Source organism: Seriola aureovittata, chromosome 9 (genome assembly GCF_021018895.1).
Source record: "Seriola aureovittata isolate HTS-2021-v1 ecotype China chromosome 9, ASM2101889v1, whole genome shotgun sequence".
NCBI classification, from domain to species: Eukaryota; Metazoa; Chordata; class Actinopteri; order Carangiformes; family Carangidae; genus Seriola; species Seriola aureovittata.
Genome location: NC_079372.1, coordinates 10,545,559 through 10,566,431, shown reverse-complemented (window position 1 = coordinate 10,566,431; position 20,873 = coordinate 10,545,559). Strand labels below are relative to the sequence as shown.

The 20,873-nt window shown below is 41.2% G+C and overlaps 2 protein-coding genes across 2 annotated transcripts in view; both read left to right on the top strand.

Moving 5' to 3' along the window:
- fgd (faciogenital dysplasia) overlaps positions 1-2,866 on the top strand; it is a 55,792-nt gene extending 52,926 nt beyond the window's left edge. Inside the window, exons 18-19 of the mRNA XM_056384918.1 lie at positions 66-206; positions 1,295-2,866. Coding sequence (XP_056240893.1) covers positions 66-206; positions 1,295-1,540 — 387 coding nt within the window. The 3' untranslated portion in view covers positions 1,541-2,866. The remainder of the gene's footprint in view (positions 1-65; positions 207-1,294) is intronic.
- A 12,030-nt stretch (positions 2,867-14,896) lies between these two features.
- LOC130174228 (uncharacterized) lies at positions 14,897-20,432 on the top strand. Its single transcript, XM_056383872.1, has 5 exons — positions 14,897-15,452; positions 17,251-17,445; positions 18,364-18,511; positions 19,136-19,300; positions 19,417-20,432. The coding sequence occupies exons 1-5, from the start codon at positions 15,368-15,370 to the stop codon at positions 19,757-19,759; spliced, it is 936 nt and encodes a 311-aa protein (XP_056239847.1). The 5' UTR covers positions 14,897-15,367; the 3' UTR covers positions 19,760-20,432.
- The last annotated feature ends 441 nt before the right edge of the window (positions 20,433-20,873 follow it).

The following is a 20,873-nucleotide window of genomic DNA, read 5'->3' as shown; positions in this document are numbered from 1 at the left end:
TCCATAAATCATTGATGAGTAGTTAGACCCCTTATATATGCTTCTGTATTATTGTATTTTTTTAGAGACAGACGTCTCTAACAGGGGAGAACTGTTTACTGTGTGGCCACCTCCAAGTGCAGGAGAAAGGGAAGAGCTGGACCAAGATGTGGGTGGCTGTCACCAAGGCTGAGCCACTGGTGCTGTACTTGCAGAGCAGTGGACAGGTAAGAGTTAAACACACACACACACACACACACACACACACACACACACACACACACTGTTAATTACAAAATAAACCTTTTTATCGAGTTTAGGAATATGAATTTTAACTATACTCCCCCATTTATTTATTATTTTTATATAGTCTCACAATACAAAGGTTATATTACATGTGATCCCCTGTTAAGTTAAGCATTATGTAAATAAAGCACAATAAACATTCAAAAGTTCACCCACTGGCCACTTGGCCATTGTGCTTCGGTCATCACTTGTATATCCACTGATCCTCTGCTGCACCCGTCTGGACTTTCTATACATCCTGTCTGCTTCCTCTTTTTGAAGCAGGACATCTGTGCAGTGTAGCGCCAGCGCACATCACTGACTGTGTGTAAATCAGATCTATCCAATCCTGCCTGTGCCAGGTTGTCTGTGCACTGTCTGTGCTCTGTAGATTTGGGCCAGGAGGATTTGGTTGTCCTGAATCTGCCCACAGGTATAGCCACTGTCAGTGTCTGGGTTTTAGTTTGCACTGACCAGATGAAGCATCTCTCTCTCTCTCTCTCTCTCTCTCTCTCTCTCTCTCGCTGTAATTCCTTGAAATCTTGGGTCTGTATGTAGCAATAAATCTGCTCAGAACATGACAAGGAGGTGCATATAATGAGCGATTTACATGATTGCTTAAAATAAAATAAAAAATTCCCAGTGCAGTCATGTCTGGAAAGCTTTCAACGAGAGACTGTTATTCATATCATAGTGTGATGGCACAGAAGGGAAGTCAGCCTGTTAAACCCTCCCCGGGTTTCATTTCCAAGACTAATATCCCAATCCCACTGCAGAAAGCTGCCATTCCAAAGATTAGGATTAATGGGAGTTGGACGAGCATTTCCTGATTATACAGAAAGAAAGCGGGGGAAGGGAGAGAGGAGGACAGGGTTTATTATACATGCCTGGTGGAATATATTCTCCTGCGACTGAAGAGACAAGCTGTTACATTCTGTATTTACACTATATTTCCTTTTTGTTCAAGAGAAATTCAGTTTTACATAGCACCAGATTTCTTCTGATTGATTTATTTTACTGATTTTTGTAGGATTCCAAGGGGGCGCGGGCGGTGCCTCTTCCTGGGTTTGAGGTGAGCGTGATCCCGCCATCGGGAGCCGAAAAGTCGGACGTCAAACACGCGCTCCGGCTCAGTCACACCCAGCAATCTTTGCTCTTAAGTGCCCAAGATGCAGAACTTCAGGCCAAGTGGGTGGACGTCCTCTCCAGAGCTGCCCGCGGAGAAACGCTCACAGAAGCACCCACGAGCCTGACTGAACACAGGAAGAGCCAGTAGTGGCCATGTTAGAGCCAAAGGACTCGCGCCTCCCTCCCTCCCTCCCTCTCCTGTGTATAGAGCACACATTACTTGAATTCACTTTACCTTGGCACTTTTTGTTTTGTTTTTTCCTTTTGAGAGGACCACTCAATCCTTCCTATGCCACTTCATTCTTATCTTCATGACCACACAGCCTCCTCTCTTTCCATTTTTCTGTCTCTCTTGAACAAAAACACACAAAAAGAAGGACTATACCATCATGCCACCAACTCCACTGTTTGTAAGTGTGGTTAGGATATTTTATTTCCCTCTGCCGGAGAGGATATTTGAAGAACTCGTGTTTTATTTGTAATATAGCTGAATAAGGTTCCTGTATGATTTTTTTTTTCTTTCTTTTTTAAAGATAAAGTTCCTTGTACATTATCCAACTGTGTTGTGAAGCATTAACTCTTATATGTTTGTATTTCCATTTGTGCGAATGTGTGTGTGTATATATGTGTGTGTTTGAATGTGAACCCACTCCCATGTTTATTAAGTATTGAATGTTAGTGTAAGGCACCTGCGCCACCGCTCTGTTCTCTTCAGTCCTGTATGGGGACACAGTGGCAGTTCAGTGGGTATTGTACAGTATGTATACTATAGTACGATGTAAGGAAACAAAGAAAAAAAAAGACGTTTTAACTTAAAAAAAAACACAGAGATGTGTACACTTGTGGCTGGCCACCTGATGCTCCCACTGTCGGCTCCCATCTTACAGACTCCCTACTCATACTTCTCTCTCTTATACTGGTAATAACTCCCTCCTGTCATTGTCTTTGGACACTGAGACGTCTGATCCAAGACATTTCCACTCTCTCATTATTGTGACTTGTCCAGATGAGAGTACGCAGCCAGAACCGGATCACATGGCCTCAATTTTGACCCTGTGCTGCTCAAATAAATCTTTTCCATATACTTCTCTCTCTCTCTTTCTCGGCATAGAAAACCATTTGTCTGCTTGTCTCCCTTTGGTGATGTGATGGAAACCAAGTACTGTACTGTAAAACTGTTTATTCTGCCTTGCCCCCTGTACCCTGCTCCTATCAGCACCAGCCTTTAAGCAAAAAAAACAAAAAAACAATTCATTGGATCTCTTTGTGCATGTAAACTCACTCATATTTATGTACCGTGCTTTGAAATCTTGTCCCCCTTTTTATGCTCCAGAACCCATTCTTGTCGTACTGTAAGTGAGCAGAGTCAGCGTTGAGTGTTATAAACATGGATTGTGCACAGTGGAAAAGCAGTCGAGCATATCATCAATAAACAGATGTTGTGGTTCATTCAGCACCACGCTGTCAAAGCAGATCTTCACATGTTTTGAGTTGTGTTTCTCTTTGTCATTTCCTTAATGAAACACACAAGTACACAGACTATACATGTCAGACTTTCTCCAAGGGTAAGTGAAAGATCAATCCATGAGCACGCCACTCAAAGACATGAAATGATGTTCATTCTCCAGTCACTGATCTTGTATCACACACCAAGCAGCATATGAAATAATCTCATCAGATATTTGATTTAATATGATGATGTGACGTAAGAGGATTAATCTAGCACATAGACTTCTGTACGTAGTGCACACGCATTTCTGTGTGCATGTGTTCATATCATCTAGGGTTAATAGACTGTAGTTTTAGTTCCATTCTTTTTTGTTTAATATTTACCTCCAGTTTTCACTTCTATGTGGATTATTCATAACGACTGATAATAGTGTATGGATGAGTTTGGTATTCAGTATTTGTGCCTCAATTTCTGTACTCACTTTGCACTGTAAAAGCGGAAGTTAAAAGTGAAAAAAAAAGTCTACACAAAGTCTACATCTGCTTTTGTGTCTCTGTGGGACTTTACTTCAGCACATTAACTTTGATGCTTGAAAATAGATGCACAATTAAGTGATAGCGTCAGTATGCCAACGTGCTCACAGTGATGAAGCTAACATGCTCATGCTAAACAGACATAATATGGCATGTTTTATTTAGCATGTTAGCATGCTAACATTTGCTAATGAGTAGTAAACGAAGCACTGAGGCTGATTGGAATATGGTTAGTTTATTTTAGCTGTAGCTGTCAACTTTTTTGCCATCAAATAACACCAATATTTTTTTTTTAATCTGCTTCATTATTTATCTCGTACAATTAGTATGGAAGCTGAGAATAGCCATACTTGTGCTCACATACTTATTTTTTTATGCTGTTATCTGAAGTTCACAAGTTAATTATTTCATTACGTTGGGATAACAAAGTTTGTTTTCTTGTGATAACTGGTTAATTTACCTCAAGAAAATGAGCTTTGTCATATCAAGATAAGAGATAATCAACCCGTTATTACGAAACAAAAGGTTGTCACCGCTTATTACTTATAGTATAGTATAGATCTGAGATCAGGAGCGCCATGCCAGCATGCATAGATGGTGACTTGACAACTGTAACTAATTTAAGATGAAAATATCAGATCAGCCACACATTTCTGCGTTGATTTAGTGTTCAGTGATGAAACTAAACATGACAAATCATCTTGTTATCTCAAGAAATAAGCCTTTTGCTTTCTCAAGATAACGAGATAAATTAACCTGCTGTTATTTCGAGATCATGAAATAATTAACTTGTGAGCTTGAGATAACAGCATTATTAAAATCATTGCAAGTATGGTCATTCTGGGCTTCCACAAATTAGACAAGGTGAAGCCATCACCAAGAAAGCTTATTTTCTCACACAAGTAGCCCATTACCCAAACCTGTGATAACAAGAGTCTGTAGCCACATTAGAGGCTCTGTCAGGCTGCAGTGAGGCACAGTAGTGCAATGAGCTAGATGCCAGTATGTTCACCATGATAACTTTATGTTTAGCAGGTATGATGTTCACCATGTTTACCATCTAAGTGTACCGTTTTAGCACATTGATCTTAGCTAATTAACACTAAAAACAAAATTAAAGCTGATGGGAATTGGTTTTAGTAGAGTACTACGCAAATAAAAATTTTGACCTGGCACTAAATGAAACGTTAAATGGTCACCAAAGTTACTGTAAGTCATCCTGTGGGAAACATAACTGTGCGTGCCAAATTTTATGACAATCCATCCAACAGTGGTTGAGACATTTCACTCAAAACTACAACATTGTGGTGGCACTGTAAAAAACATCGTGATATCACCAAAAGTCATAAGGATTTATCCAGTGGGGAACATGATATTTTAGGTTAAGATTCAGTTAAAAATTCAGGCTTTATCGCCTCTCTGTTGACTTTTTTCAGGCTCAGTACTTGTCTGCGATGATTCAGTTGCTTTGGCTTTGTGCATTTTTTTGCTGGCATGTGAGTATGTGTTTTTGTGAGTGTTTTGATATGGATTCAGACCGCTGAACAAGATAGATCTGTAGGAACTGTGGGAACAAAGACCTTTATCGACATGAAGTCAAGTACACTGTGCCTTTTTAAAAACACATTGCCTGCTGTGTACTGCAGTATAACCAGCTGTCACCATGAGAACAGCACTGAAGCTCTGTGTACTATAGGGACTTATGACAAGCTTCTCAACATGGAGGGCAATACAAGCACAGCTCTTTACAGTATGATCATCTCATTATTGCTGTTTCAATCTGATGTCAGAAGATGATGAGTCCAGAGACGCCATTTGTGTGCATCACAAAAAAGTAAACATTAAAGAAATGTACTGTTCAAACAATCTAAGCATAGATCAACTTCACACACAGGTATTGGTTTCAGTTTATAAAAGTGTATCTGTGTGTTTGCATGTTCAGTATGAAAACAACCACCCTGCACACAACATACCTTGTATTGTGGTTGGGTAATTCATACTTCACACATGTACAGGTTACAGTACATTTATTTTTGCAGGCCTCAATAGACAGAACAAATGAAACAAGAAAGGGAAAGACATAGATTACAGAAAAACTTTACTGAAAGTGTTCGGTACTTGAACTACACGGATGATTTCACCCCTAAGATACAGTACGTATGTGTATATAACAGAAGGCGTGACATGGGTGTGGAAAAGCTGTTGCAGTTGCCTTAGGTCCATGTTTCTACATCTTGATTTGATTCAGCTTCATCTTCCAACCTCCCTGTTTCCTCGCTGCAGCCATTACACTGTTTTTGCAGTTCTTGTGGGCATAAACATATCGATGTGCATTTTCAAAAAAAGGACAGTGGACAGCTATTGATAGGTGGTATGAACCATAACTTCTTTATTTAGCAAGTCAACACTAAGTGTCAAAATGATGAATTGGAAGGCTGGTGTCTCTGTGGAGCTGTGAGCTGTGGTGCAGAGATAGAGAGCAAACTGCTGACTGCCTCCTTCTGTCATAGTTTTACATGCTGTACATCTAGAACAGAGTGGAGCAGGGAGGGTACTGTGTCTACTGGAGGACAGAGACCATGCTGAGATAAGCTCTCATCATCTCTCCAGAGTCCTCTCCTAGAAAACCCAAGGCTCTGCGTTGTTGTTTGACTTTTTTTCTCTTTTAAAATAACTCTGAGCAATTTTTTTCCCAGCTGTAAAATTGAAGATTTAGTTGACTGACAACCAAAGTTTGTAGCAGGAAGTTTTGCTTATTCATAATTGTTGGTGAGAGGGTGTGTTTTTGTTGAGTAATGCAGCTGTACAATTTTTTTGCACCTCTGTCTCACACGCCTCTTTCTTGCTTTCAGGTCTTTATGTGTGTTTGCCAGTAACAGCTGACTCTACCAAGGTTGCAGTGGAGCTGCAACTTGTTGAACTGACCTCCAGCATAACACTCAAGGCTTTCCTTAATGGCTCTATTCATCAAGGGCACAGACCTCTTTGAATGAGCACAAAAGGCAAGGTTAGTTGAACTGAGCCATTATTGTTGCCAAAAATGTAATAGAGAATGGTTGTAGGTAAAAGCCAAAGCCAAGCAGAAAATTTTAGATGACGATAATTTTTTCTGGTTGTGGCTACGGCTGTGTGCTGCTTGTTCTTCTTTCACAACAGCAGTGGAGAAAGGTTTAATGGAAGAGCTGTATATGCCGCTGGAGCATAAGCCTCTTACCAGCTGTTTGTGTGTGTGTTTGTGCATGAGTGTGTCCTGTACATCCGTCTAGCCCAGAAACATTTCTATTTTGCATTCCCAAACCACTGAATACACACACCCTGCTGACTATTTGGGAAAACTGGGAGGAACAAATTACCTTTCGCGCACAGTCTTCTCTTCTCTTCTCTTCTCTTCTCTTCTCTTCTCTTCTCTTCTCTTCTCTTCTCTTCTCTTCTCTTGACAATGACTGGATTCTCATTAACTCAGCTGTAATAAGATTAATGCTAACATGCTAGTGTTAGCATTAATGAAGCCTGTAAAGACCTTGATGTGGTTCAAAACTCCAGACCTTGATTGAATAAATTATGGGTTTTTTTTGTGTGAAATGCTGGATCGTTTTGCAGGCCTCAAGTGTCACGAGTGAAACTAGAATTATCGCCTGGTGGTTGTATGCCTCCTCCAACCAGCCAAGTTGCAGCAAGTATGGTCATCTCCTCTTCTTGAGTTACAGCATGAGTGTTTTCTGCAGAACATTATGATGTCACAGTAAAGTTGACCTTTGACCATTTGGACAGAAAATGTCATCACTTCATTTTATCCTGATGGATATTTTGGTTAAACTGTGTCATAATTATTGTATGAATTTGTGAGTTATGGCCAAATTGCGTTTTGTGAGGTCACAGAGACCTTTGACCTTTGACCGCCAAATTCTAATCAATTCACCTTTGAGTTCACGTGAATGTTTGTGCCAAATCTTAACAAATTCCCTCAAGAGGCCAAAAAGAGGTCATCATGACCAAGTGGACATTTCTGTCAAATTTGAATAAATTCCCTCATGGCATTACAGAGATATTGCATTACCTGGCCCTGGCTGTCACCAGTATGGAGGCATAATAAGTTGGCATATAATCATCTTTTAAGTTGATATGACAAACTTGTTAGCAAAGCATAACCCTCTATACATATCCAGCAGTAATCATTCATTAGCAGTTTTGTTTGTGGTAAATTCAAGTCCAATAGTTTAGAATGGAAGATGAGGTAAATTTGGTGTCTGGTTATACAAGCTGAATCTGAGATGCCCTAAGACAACCACAGAAAAAAACCCTTTTGGTTTCCACTTTGACCACGTATCCTTGCTTAAAAACAGGGGTCATGCATAGTCAGGAGGTGTTGCATCATGCTGCCCTTAGCCATTATATCTGCAGCAACACCCCCACACAAATACAGATGCTTCACTGCAGTCGGTGGTGAAGCTAGCAGACAGTTCTCTATTCCTGTAAAGGATGTGGCTGCAACTGTTTCCTGCTTGTGTCGTGTTTTGTACTCCAGTACATCGTACATTAGTGGAGGGGTGGTTCCCTCCAGTTTCATTACTTGTGTCTGTGTTTTTGATGTCGGACAACATTCTTAACAGGAAACCATGTCTGTCTACCACAAAGAGGCACAAAGTACACCTTGTTGTTGATGCAAGTTTGATATTTTCTCTTTCAATTCACCAAAAGATTTTCAGGGAGTTCAATCCTAGACACAGTTGAAGTAGATTTTCAAAACTGTTGAAGGATCTGAACACTTGACAATCTGGCCTCATCGCTGAAACAAAAATCCATCAGACGCCCTGGGAAAATGTCCTACTGAAGGTCTGACGGTACATGATAGAGATTTACTAGATGATGATGATGAATTGCTGTAATAGTAACACTACATCACCAGAGACAACATCATTCACTTCTTTGTCTCATTCACAGCCAGAGTGGAGGTGGAAAAAAGACAAAATCTCATTTACATTCACAGCCACTGGAGAGGGTGGTCATTCTATCTTTATATGCTAATTGGAAATCGTTAAGCTGGATTTGATGATGATGATTTGAGGTCTATTTAAATGAATGGCCAGAATGGCCTCAGAAGAACTATATTATCTATGGTTCCATTAGCTTGAACACCCATGACTTTGCCTCTCCCTCAAATTTCGACCCTCTCGCAAGACAAAACAGCACCATTTTATGGAAAAATAGAGTGTTTCTCTATTCATTCCTAAGTAAACCTAATATTAATGTATCCCCCTGAGCTTCGCACCTGTTTTATTCTGACAAATATGCAAATGTGTGTGAACTCGCTCACACTTACACTAAATTAAGTTATACTGCAGCCTAATGAAGAAAACACCATCCATAACTGAGCACTGTCTACTCTGGGCCATTGAACAAATGATGCTGAAAACACCAGACCTGAATATCTTATTATACAGAACATCTAACATCTCATCAACTTGTATGGAACATTGTGAAATGACATGGAGCAACATGACGGCTTTTAAAGCTCACTGAAACAGACAAAGACTCATTTGGAATAACAGCAATCAGCAATAAAAGGTCTGCTGAGGCCACGTTCATTAGATGTCGACAATAATAATAGTAGCACTTATGTTTTGTCCTGTGAATGGAGGAAGATGAACACACAGTGAAAAAAGACCCAAGATAAGACCTGGATTAATTTAACAGTGGAGCCACCAGACCATGGCAGCCTTGATATGAAAATCACATTTATTCTTTCTCTGTTATTTAACTCAGCATGCATGCGCCAATGATGGTGAGGTGGGGAGGTATTTTAAGTTGATTTTATATTTATTTATTTATTTTGTGAATGCCTGCTCGTAGCCCTTATCAAGATAAACATTTAACAATGAATACGAATTTGGCTATAAATAAAATGAGCTGGCTGCGGACAGTCAGTTTGTGTCACATGATGGCCTTTAACCTAAGGTCATCCGTCACGTGTCCTAACAGAGTTGTAGCTGCACTCCAGGACGCCGCAGACAAAGACTAACAAATGTTGGGATTTTATTTCACTCTCCAAAGGGGGAACTTCAAATGCAGGTAAGTGGAGTTTGCACCGGTGTTATACGGGCATTGTTTTGGTGTATTTTACAAGACGAGGTGAACATGCACGTGTGTGTGTATTTGCATTTTTGGCAGTACAAGCAGCCGTTAGCCGCTAGCCGCTAGCTAACAACAGTTATGCTGCTCTATGAGCAGGTTTTGACAGGCGCCTTGTCTTTGTTACTTTCTTGTGTCGTGGGAGAATTGTATTTGTCCACTATTTTAGCGAATGTGTAATTTTATTTTCAAGTAACATTAACACAAGATGGCAGCTAATTTAGTTAATGATGGTGCCGACTATTTAATGGCGTCTACCAATTTGGTGGAATTTAATATGCAGGTAGATATTCACTGTAACTGACTTATCCGTGCAGCTTAAACATTTAATACGTTTTCTGCCTTGCTCAAATCATATGGTCGCACACATAGTCAAACAAACTGAACATGAATAATATAAGTACACTATTTTGATATTGACTGCTTTTTATCTATGTAATCATAGCAATAGAAATAAATAAGGACAGATTCTGGATCAGCACTTTGGCTAAGGAGCAAAGGTGTGTGTGTCTCCTGCTTTTTTGTCCTTACACACCAGCATCACCTTGAAATCGTGCATCAGTTTTGCAACATAAGTTTTATAGTGGTCCTGCCTGCAGTGGTAAACAGTAACAATAAAATCCAAGCCCGTCCACACATTAATGCTACTCTGTGATGTTTAACAGGTGATAATCAATGGCATAGTATGATGTGGTTTGTTGTGTGGTTCCATTGTGTTCGGTTTGGATATGGGTTGCTATAATTTAACAGGTTATGCTGTCTGTTATGTTGATGTATAGTGTTTTACAGTCTTTTCCTATCTGCCCATTTTCAGTTTTGCACCTGCCCCTCTAAAGGTCTCTGGCCTGAAACTCAGCGCCATATCTGTTCTCTCTCTCAGGAGTCTCTCCTTTGCAAAATTTTACAAAAGTGATGCAGCCTTCTCTGTTTGCTGGAGATTAAAGGGATAGTTCTGGTTATTTGACGTGGGGTTGTGTGAGGTAGTTATACATAGTCAGTGTATTATCTGCAGTAGATTAAGATCAGCGCCCTCCCAGTTTGTGAAAGCAGCCAGGATTACCGGCACAGAAGCTCAGCGATGCACTGCTGTGGATGGGGCCAGCCACAAACACCTGTTTTAGTCAATTTTTAAAAAATGCCCACTGAAAAAAAGACAATATCAGTTTAAGATTGATGTTTGATATTGGCTTTTTCAGTGGGGGTTTTTTTTTTTTCAAGTGGCTATGACACGTTTTTGAGGCTGGCCTTGTACAGCAGTGCAACGCTCAGCTTCTGTGCCGGTAATCCTGGCTGCTTTAACAAACTGGGAGGGCGCCGATCTGAATCTACTGCAGGTAATACACCGACTATAGATAAATACCTCACACAACCCCACATCAAATAACCTGAACGGTCACTTTAACAATTCTGTACACTGCACCTCACCTTACAGATGTCTTCTGTGTTCAGGCCAAGCTACCTTATCACTTTTCTTTCACTCCTCTTTTCTTTCAGTACACACACAAAACTCTGTCATCCTTTATTTGTTGTCATCAGCACCATTGGGCTGTCAGCTCTCTGTCAGTTCCACAGTGGGACTCGTCCCCGGTTGCACTAGTTGTATTAACACTGCTGGCACACATGGATGTTGAAACACTTAAGGGACCTGCAGGGTAGTTGTGACACAATAAAACTGAGGCAATTTTCTTGCTATTTTTCATCCTTTCTTACACTTTCTCCCTCTTTGCTCACATCTCTTTTGTCTTCCTCTCTGGTGACAGAAGTGGCGAGAGTATAAGGTGCCAGGCTGTGGAATTACATATTTAGGGAAGTATCGCTGCAATGTGATATAACAACTGATTTATCACTCTAATGGACGGTGTCAAAAAACAGTGTCTCCTCAGTGGTCAATAAAATGATAAATTACTTACAATATCTGCATTTTTATCCATGCTAGCAGTGTGGCTTTAGGGGTGCAAATGTTCGTCAGTTGGTCCACCACCTTGGTTCAGACTAGGGATATTCCTAATGACTAATTTCCCATGTCGATTAAACTGAAATTCAAATTTAGACCAATGCAAAAGCGAGAAAACTCTGATGAGCCACGTAACCTTTTCTAGCGGGATCACAGAGTCTGCCGGTGGAAAATGTCCTATCGGTTTGGCAAGTGTGGCTAATGTTAGAAATGCTGGCACCAGCAGCCTTACCTTGCAGGTTGACATCCACATGCCTTTGCTGAATGTGGTTACATGTTGCTCTAGTTATGTGTTGTTGTGGATTTTAAAGGTGCCTTCAATATCAAACAAATCTCTGATTAAATCTATGCATAATTGACTAACTTTCTCCTCCCAGCACTGCCACAGTAATACTGTCCCTTTGTGTTATCTGAGAAACGTTGTGCATGTAACCTTTTGCCTTGCAAGCTGTGCACGTCTGAGGATGTACTGTGGCAAAGAAATGCTTGATCAACTCAATTTCCTCCTAAAGTCTCATTCCTCTTTCCTGCCACCCATTTCGTATCTCCTCTCCCTTCTATTTCTCTCTCTCTCACTCTCTCTCTCTCTTTCTTTCTCAGCAAGAATATAGAGGTTTAGATTTATGGAGCGGCCCGGTCGCTGGTGGCCACAATCCAGCCAGAAAAAGTGATTTGTTCAGTGATTACAGACAGAATAGGGAGAGAGAAGTGTTAATGATGTTATGGACAGATCGCCAGTGTGTGACTGAAAGAAAGAGAGAATGTGGATGTCATTTAGGATTTGGTCACTACTTACTTTAACAATGAATGTGAACCACATGTATATGTCAGCATTCATCTTTAATGATGTGGTCTCTAGGATGTATTTCATCCTTAAGCAGTCCATTTTAACAACCACAAGTTTCAGTAGTTAAATATCTAGCTTGATTTGCAGGTTTTCATATGATGGCTCATTTATAACAGTGACCCACAGTGGGCTTTGTTTGCATATCAGAAATCGCTCAACAAAGCTTTTGATCGTATATGGAGAAGCTATAATTGCATCATTGCCGGTGCTGGATGGTCAAGCTGTTCACACTAACATCTCACTGGATATTTGTTTTATCACTTTGAGAATTAACCAAGGACACGTTCAGAGAAGGCACCTTCAGTCTCCTCCACCCAGACCTCCAGCCATATGTGGCCTGGTTTGAGCACACGGCCGTTGGCACTGTGAGGTGGTGCCCCTCCTGCTCTGCTTAATTACCAGTGAGATGGAGTGGGCCCCTCCACCCGCCAACCACCCCTCGAGCAGAGCCACTGTGTCACACTGTGTCAGGGGCAGAGCGGACACGCAGCGCTCACCTTCCTCACCTTTCTCTGTCTCTCTTGTCAGAAGATAAGATTAATAATAAAATAGCACAGCCGGATAGCCTTTTCCTTTTGGTCAAGTGAACCTTTCTTTGTGCATTTCTGCTTTTTTCCCTCTTACGGTTTCTTTTTTCAAGTTTCTGCATTCCAGTTCTTTGTATTGAAATCTAGTTCATTAATTATTTTGGTAATGATACCACTTGGTAAGCAAAATACTGACTATCAGCTTGATTCTTTTTTAATACAGAGACATTATTGACTGTCCCAGGCTTCATTAGCAAGCCTCCTGGCTGTCTATTGGATTGCACAAAGTACAGAACACACAGACCTGGGTAGAGAATAAAGTGGAAGGCACTGGGAGTCCAAACTGTACCTGCTGAGACAATGGCAGAACACATTAACTGTTGCTGGAGCAACCGTCTCCAAATCAGAAGAAAACTCGAACACTTTGAGCAGACTAATTTCTCAAAGTGTCCTCATCCACTGCATCTCTTTCCATGTGTCTCCTTCTTCCTCCTCATCCTCCTCGCCTAACTGAACGTAATGCAAAATATTCTTAAACACCGTATCACTACTGTGGACATTTAGTATTTAAGGGAGGTGCACATTCAGAGATTGTGGATGCTTTCGACTACATTAAAATTCAGTCTATTGCTATAACTATGTGTCATACTGGGAGCTGAAGTCAAGAGTTGCATTGTAAATGTATACATTTTAGGAGACTTGTTTCATGCCCGCAAACTGATGACAAGTTATGTGGAAATAATTGTCCAGACAACGACAACACATACTTCTGCTTCCTAAGTTTTATGTAGATGAGGGTGTGGAACTGTGTTACTCCATGACATGAAGGACACAATAAACAATGTATATTAAGGCAGTTATGCACATAGCTCTTGAGCATTTACATAGTTCTCAAGTCTTTTAATCAGCTATGCTAATATATTCATGAATGATGAGACAAACTGCTGTCTGAACAGAGGCTCCTGGTGTGTGTGAGGTGGTGTGTGGGGTGTGCTCAGGTGAACAGAGCTGCGCCTGTGGAGACACTTATCACCCACAGCAGAAACTGGCTCATGCATGCCCAGAATTCTCAATGACATTAGACCAACACACACTTTCAACAAGAGAAAAGTGCTGCTTTTTGGATGTGAACGCAACCATGAAAACAGGAACCTGTGTGGAGTTGATGTGTTTTTGTTTTATGTTGTAGGCTAAATGCCAGACTTAGCCTACTGCATTTTCCCCAAGTGGAGAAAAACACATTAGGTATTTTTCCCTCATGATTTTTTTTTTAACTTCTTGTTTCTTTTATATTATCATCATCACAAAAATGTCAGTAAAGCAACACAGTACTACAATTAAATGATTCATACCATTGGTTTCACATGGCAAGCCCAACCCAGCTGTGACGCAGCAAGGCATAGAAAGAGAAGTGAAAAAACCCAACCTCAAAGCAGTCAGAGGTGTAGTAAAAATACAGAAACAGGAGTCTTGACATTATACTTTCAAATTTATCCCATGCTATGTAAATTTCACTGAAATCTGTTGTGTGACGCACAAACAGCACTGACTGGTCTCAGCTGAAAGATCCCCATCTCTCTCACACACACACACCTTTCTCACACTTCTTTACATTTCTTCAAGCTGCAAGCTTAATGCAGTGGTTCTCAAAGTGGGTTCTTGGGACCCCCAATGGTCCTTGAGGATGTTCTCAGGAGTCCCCAGCAAGAATAAATAAATAATTAATTTTATAATAATAATATTAATTCTGTCCATAAGTAACACAATAACGGAATGTATGACTATCTTGGTCTTGGGTTTTAAACATGGGTTGGTCTATTAAAACAATCCTAAGCACAAATCTTATCAGATGGGGACCCTGTGACAAAGTCTTTTCAAATGGGGGTCCATAGTCTAATTTTTGTCAGTTTAGGGTTCCTTGAAGTGAAAAAGTTTGAGAACCATTGTCTTAATGGCCTCAGGTTTCTTAAAGATGAGCTCAATTCACGTCACTTATGATGTGTGTTTTGCATATTTTCAACCCTGTCTGAAGCACCACATCCTGATAGGCCCATCTAGAACAGCGGTGCGACATCCTGCTCAGAAAGAGCAGTTTATTGCTGCTGTAGTTACTCATCACTGTCCTCCCCACAAAGCGCAGCTACGATACTCAACTTGACCTGACCTGGTTTAATCCTCAAAGTCATTTTTGTTTCTGTCAACAAGGTCTCGACCGATCACTTCATCTCTCCTCGTCCTCGACTCGAGCGCTCATCCTCTTGCGCGACAGCAGGCGCAGACAGCGCACTGTCCGACCCGGGCATTAGAATAAGTGACTGTTGCGGTGAGGAGGAATTGTGGGAGGACTCAGTGGATGACAAGCTGTGCGCTGGGAGGTAGAGAGGCGAATAAAATCACACAGAAGCTCAAGCTCGACTCCAGCGACGGAATCCCGGCTTGTTTACTCTGTACCGGGCACAGAGGAACACCGCTGCGCAGGCATAACTAAAAGAGCGGAGTGTGGACCGGGGGGGCGGCTGTCTGTCTGTCACCACCATGTCAGCGGCAACGGCTTCAATAGCAGATGTGTCCAGGACCGATTTTACAAACAAAGATGATGGCGGTGACCGGAATAACTTAGGTAAGACAGATAAAATAACACAACATATGGTGTCTAATTTATACTGGAGTCCAGCGCGTAGGTTGTGTGAGGAGGAGATTTGTTTTGGCACTTTGCACTTATTCACCAGTTCTATTCTTAACGCAACTAAAAGATTGTATATTAGGGTTTTACATATTAACATGTGAATGCATCTAAGTTGTGTGCCCTATTCAAACACCGGCCTCTAAAAAACATAATTGCAACATTTATCTGGTGTGTGTGTGTGTGTTGCGTTAGTGGTAGACCTTTATTTCCTCATGTGCAATAAGCTATTACTTTAGGGACCCACAGTATTTGCTGTGATAGCAGTTTCCTGATAACTGCTATAGGATTAATAGTCAAGGTATATAATATGATGTCTCGTATTGATCTGTGTGTGTGCGTGGCCATTTGTCAGAAATATATGGAAATTATAAACATATCTTGCATCATACAAAGCCAAGCACGTTAGGTGTCAGATTAAGGGATAGTTGAGTGAAAATCTAGTGAGCATCACAAATACCTTTCCTCCAGATCTCATCATTTGATTCAAAAAGAGAGAAAAGAAAGAGGAAATGAAAAGGGGAGGCTCCTCACACCAATGCACAGCTGGGCAGCTCACATGCACGCTCACCCAACCACACACACAAACACATTACCACACACACACGTTACATAAAAGTGATGCTCTTTGCTTATCAGCAACGAAGTGCATCCTTGTGTTACATAAACCTGAAAATGGTGAGCTAATGCTAAAGGCTTCAGGGGAGTATTTATCCCAGTTGTGTCTAGCCCAGTGTCATGGTAAAATTTAAACAGAAGCTTGTGTAAGGCTGTACAAGAAAATATGCATTTTCTTCCTTTCTTTCTTTCTCTCTCCCTCTCCGTGTCTGTCTGTCTGTCTGTCAATGAAGCCCCAAACTTTTGCCATGGTTTGTTGCCTCTTGTGGTGACACAACTGCACAGCATGTCTCTCCTGGAAACCAACCTCACATTTTTTGGGATATTTTTCTTCGTGTAATAGTCACAAAGAGGAAATCTCCTACCTGTCACGTTGTTTCTAGCGAAAACCAGGAGCAGGTTTCCCTCAGTAAACAAGCTGCTTTGGACTTTTCCTGGACCTGATCCCATCACACATCATCCTTCCCAGTTGTGTTGGAAATCACCAAGTTGATGTCATTGTGTTTATTTGCATTCCAACAGCCTGCCTCATGATGAAGTGATACTTATGTTGTAGATTCATCGTGCCAGACTGCTGAGACCTCCTGTAATATGCTGAGCACTGTGCTGTGCTGTATGATAACCAGTTGTTTAGCATGGCTCCAGATGGCCTGTGTGTTTCCACCAGCCTTGCAGGCGTTTTGTTTAATGATTTATCTCTTTTCCTGCTTCGATACTGTTAGAATTCGATGCAGCACAGCACCAGGGTGTTGCGGGGAGGGGGGCCAATGTTTTGTCACGCAGTGCTGTGCAGCCCTACAGGGGTTCAGCGCTGATAGCTGTAGAATGACTGTCCCATTCCACTCTCAATCTCATCTGCAGTGCTCCATTCTTCTTTGTTGTTCATATTGTTCACCTTGAATTGTTGTTGCGCTACTTTTGAATTCCGAGTTGTCTGATCATTTCTGTGAATACAAATTTCTTTTGAAGATAACATGAATTATACATGTGTTCCAACTTTGGGTGAACTTTTGCTGATTACTGCATATTTAACAGCTGCAACATAATTCAATCATGACCACTGTTTTCATAACACAGTCTGATTTATCATCAGCTCACTGTCAGCTCTTTCTTTTAGGTCAGTTCCAGGCTCAGTGCACACCCATGCCGCTGCCTGCCCTGGGCACCCAGAAAATCATCCAGGGCAATGGCACCAATGTGGGCACAGTCATTTCCCTGCAGTGCCCAGCCAAACACAAACTGGTAGGAAGAGAGCTGATGTGTGTCATGGGCACCAACAGCACCCACTGGGTGGGGGAAACCTACTGTAAACGTAAGTAGAAGCAGAGAACCGAAACAAAGACCCTGAAATGACAGTTAATATTGAAATAACAGGAAAGATTCTTCTGCTTTAGCGATATGCATATCACCTTATGAATCTATAACCAAAATGTGTGTGTGTGCGTGTGCGCGTGTGTGTGTGTGTGTGTGTGTGTGTGTGTGTGTGTGTGTGTGTGTGTGTGTTTGTGCAGATTAAATGTTCCAAATGCTTTTACTTGTAGAACTGCAGTGGCTGCAAAACTTCCCCTGAACTGTCTGTCTTGTCATTACTCTGAAGAGACGGAGTATATATGAAACATTATGTGATATGCATTGTGGCCATGGGCAATGTTACATGACGACCCTTAAGATAGTAGCCTCTTTGGCTCGCAATAATTAATGCTCCAGATTAGGTGAGAACACGTTTGAGAGAAAATAATTTGTTGCTCGGGGACAAAGCTGATTAAAGAAGAATATTAATGCTAATGCAGGGAGAGAAAAATAATTTCAAGCAGGTGTGCTTTTAGTCATTATTTTGTCGAGTGAGTGGAAAAGTAAGAGCAGGATCTTAATTATATTTCAGAATCAGTCATCATGGGAGAGAAGACGCTGTCTGATGTGAAACTGAAAGAAATTAAAAATGGAATTTATGTTTTCTTGTCCTTTCCGTGACGAGCTGGCAAGTGCACTTTGTTGGAAAATGACTTCTTATTTCCGCCAGTCTCCTCTGGTCACATGGCAATGAAAGAGTTGTGTCAGACTTTATCTGTAAATCCTCAGTTAAGTGATAACATTTATTTTGTGGTTTTTGAGTCTGGAAAGGAATTGTTATACATGGATTTTGCTGCATGATGACAGGAGTTGTCTAATACGTTGTGTGCATGACATGGAAATAAAGTCAATAATTCAGTCTTCCTCTCTCTCACTCCAGCTATGGCTCCCTACGAGGACTATGGCTTCCGTGTGGCTGTTTTGGCATCCATTGTAAGCTCAGCCATAATCCTCCTCATGTCCGTGGCCTTCATCACCTGCTGTTTGCTCGACTGCATCAAAGAGGACAAAAGGAAAGAGCAGGAGACGTGAGTGAGATGCAAGAAGAAGTACTCAGATTGTTTACTTAAAAGTACCAATAATGTAAAAGTTCCCTATTACAGGCCTTTGTTTAAAATCTAAACATCTCAAAAGTAAAGCTACATTGATGTATGCTACATTACATTATATTATCAGACATCTTGTGTAAGTAGCAGTTGAGGTGGAGGTGGAGCTTCTGTTCACTGCCTTATAAAGTCAGGTCATTTAGTTCATTGGTTCGCTACCTGGGGGTCAGGCCCTCTCCAAAGGGTCACAAGATAAATCTGAGGGGTTGTGAGATGAATAAAGGGGTAGGAGAGGGGGAAAAACAGTTCTGCTACATAAATTTCTTTAATCTTTACTGTTTTAAAAAAGAAATATTTGATAATTACAACCCTTTGCACAAGTATTTACTGTAGGCTATATGTATCCATCTGGGAGGTTTAGTGAGGAAATTTGTCTTTGATGAAACTAACAACTCCCAGACATCTGAGCAATGACAAAATGCACTTAGTTACTTTCCATCACTTGAAGCACTGGGGGGAGAAAAACAAAGATGAGAGTCAGTTCGTTTCCTGTGAGGCATTTAGAAACTGAAATACTGACATGAAGCTTTAAATTGATTTCAACAGGGACTCGGATGTGTGGCAATGGGAGGAACAGGCCCAACATCAGGAGGACAACAGGTCTCGCTACAGCCATAAAGGCAGGAACAACAACAACAACACCCAGGAGAAGATGCTCCCCCTGTGGGACACCCACAACCCAGCCATGTGTGACAACATGCGAGCCTGCAGGTGAGACATGGAATGACTGTAGCTCAAATGCTGAAAAGGGGAGGAAAAAAAATTCCAGTGTCCCTGTAGACCAGCAGAACCATTAAAGATACACCCTCCTGTCTTTTCCTCCACAGATGTCATCAGGAATACGCCTATGGTCCCGTCTGCACATATAATGGCCCCACCGCTCTGCTTGCTGCTCTACCAGGGCATGACTATGACCAGCCTCTCTTACCACAAAACCCAGATTCTGCACAGATCTCTGGTCCACCTCAATACCCCGGACCTTCTCCGTCCTCTTACCAATCTACGAGCTCAGGCCTGGTCCAGATCTCAGCAGCAGGACCTGGTTTGGTGTGGCAGTATGGAAGACAGCAGAGCAGTTTGTCAGGAGCGAACCCGTCAACCACAGACGAGTCCAACACGAGGAATATAAACCCGGCCAAAGAATTTTCCATAAGGATCATATCGGTGTGAGGACATATTAATGAGGTGAATACCATCAGTCAAGAACTTGTTTAATGACCAAATAAGTACGACAGGGTCGACTTTATCAATGAGGACTACAGGAAGTAATCACTGAACATTCCTGCTCTTGTTGAAATTGTTATGTGTGCAGTTCTACACAGTGGGCTCTGTAGGCATACTGATCTGACAGACGCATGTGCCTTTTGTAAACTGTAATGGCACACTGCCCTCTGTCTGAAAAGGGAAGCCATTGCACTTTCAGGACACCAGCCTTTTTGGATGAGACTCGCTGTAATTAGAATGTCATGGGATTTCCTTGACCTTAATTGAGCTTAAATGAAATTGTTGTGATGAGGTTGAGGTTAACGATTAAGATGTCTATGGGGATATAGTTCACAACAGGAGGAAGAGGAGTGGAGCGACTGGAAAGCACTAGACTGGCATGTTTGTAAATATAATTTTTAAGGAATGTAATTCAATTAAAGACTTCTATTGACAATGAGTGAGACTGTATTGCAATGGAAAGAGGGCAATAGTGGAAATTTCTTTCTAAGGGATGAATGCAGATTTACAAGTCAACTTGATAAGGCCACATCACAGCGAGTTTGAATGTTCTGTGTCATGATGTAAAAGTAGGTGAGAAATTAAAGGAAAATGTTAATAAATGAGTGGAGAAACATAATGAATGGATTATCGCTTCCATACTGTGCATGAGCAATCAACTGTGGTTGATTTTGGATCGACGTGTTTGGCAGCACTCTAAGCTACCATCATGAGGGAATACATTTTGGAAGAATGGTATTCATCCTTCCAGTACAGTTTCACAACCTTAAAGAGTGTCTGTCAAGGTGGGTCACTGAAGCTGAAGCTGCCCTGGAGGCTTGTGGTGGCCCAGCACCTCACTAAGACACTTTATGTTGGTGTTTCCTTTAATCCGTCACCCATCTATAATTTATAGTCTACACAGGAATTCAAGAGAAATGGTGAGTGGATTCTAAGCAACGGAATATTATTATTATTATTATTATTATATTATTATTATTATTATTATTATTATTATTATTGCCTGGCTTAATTGATAAAGTTCTGTCATTGCTAACAGAAGAAGGGAAGTAAATAAACT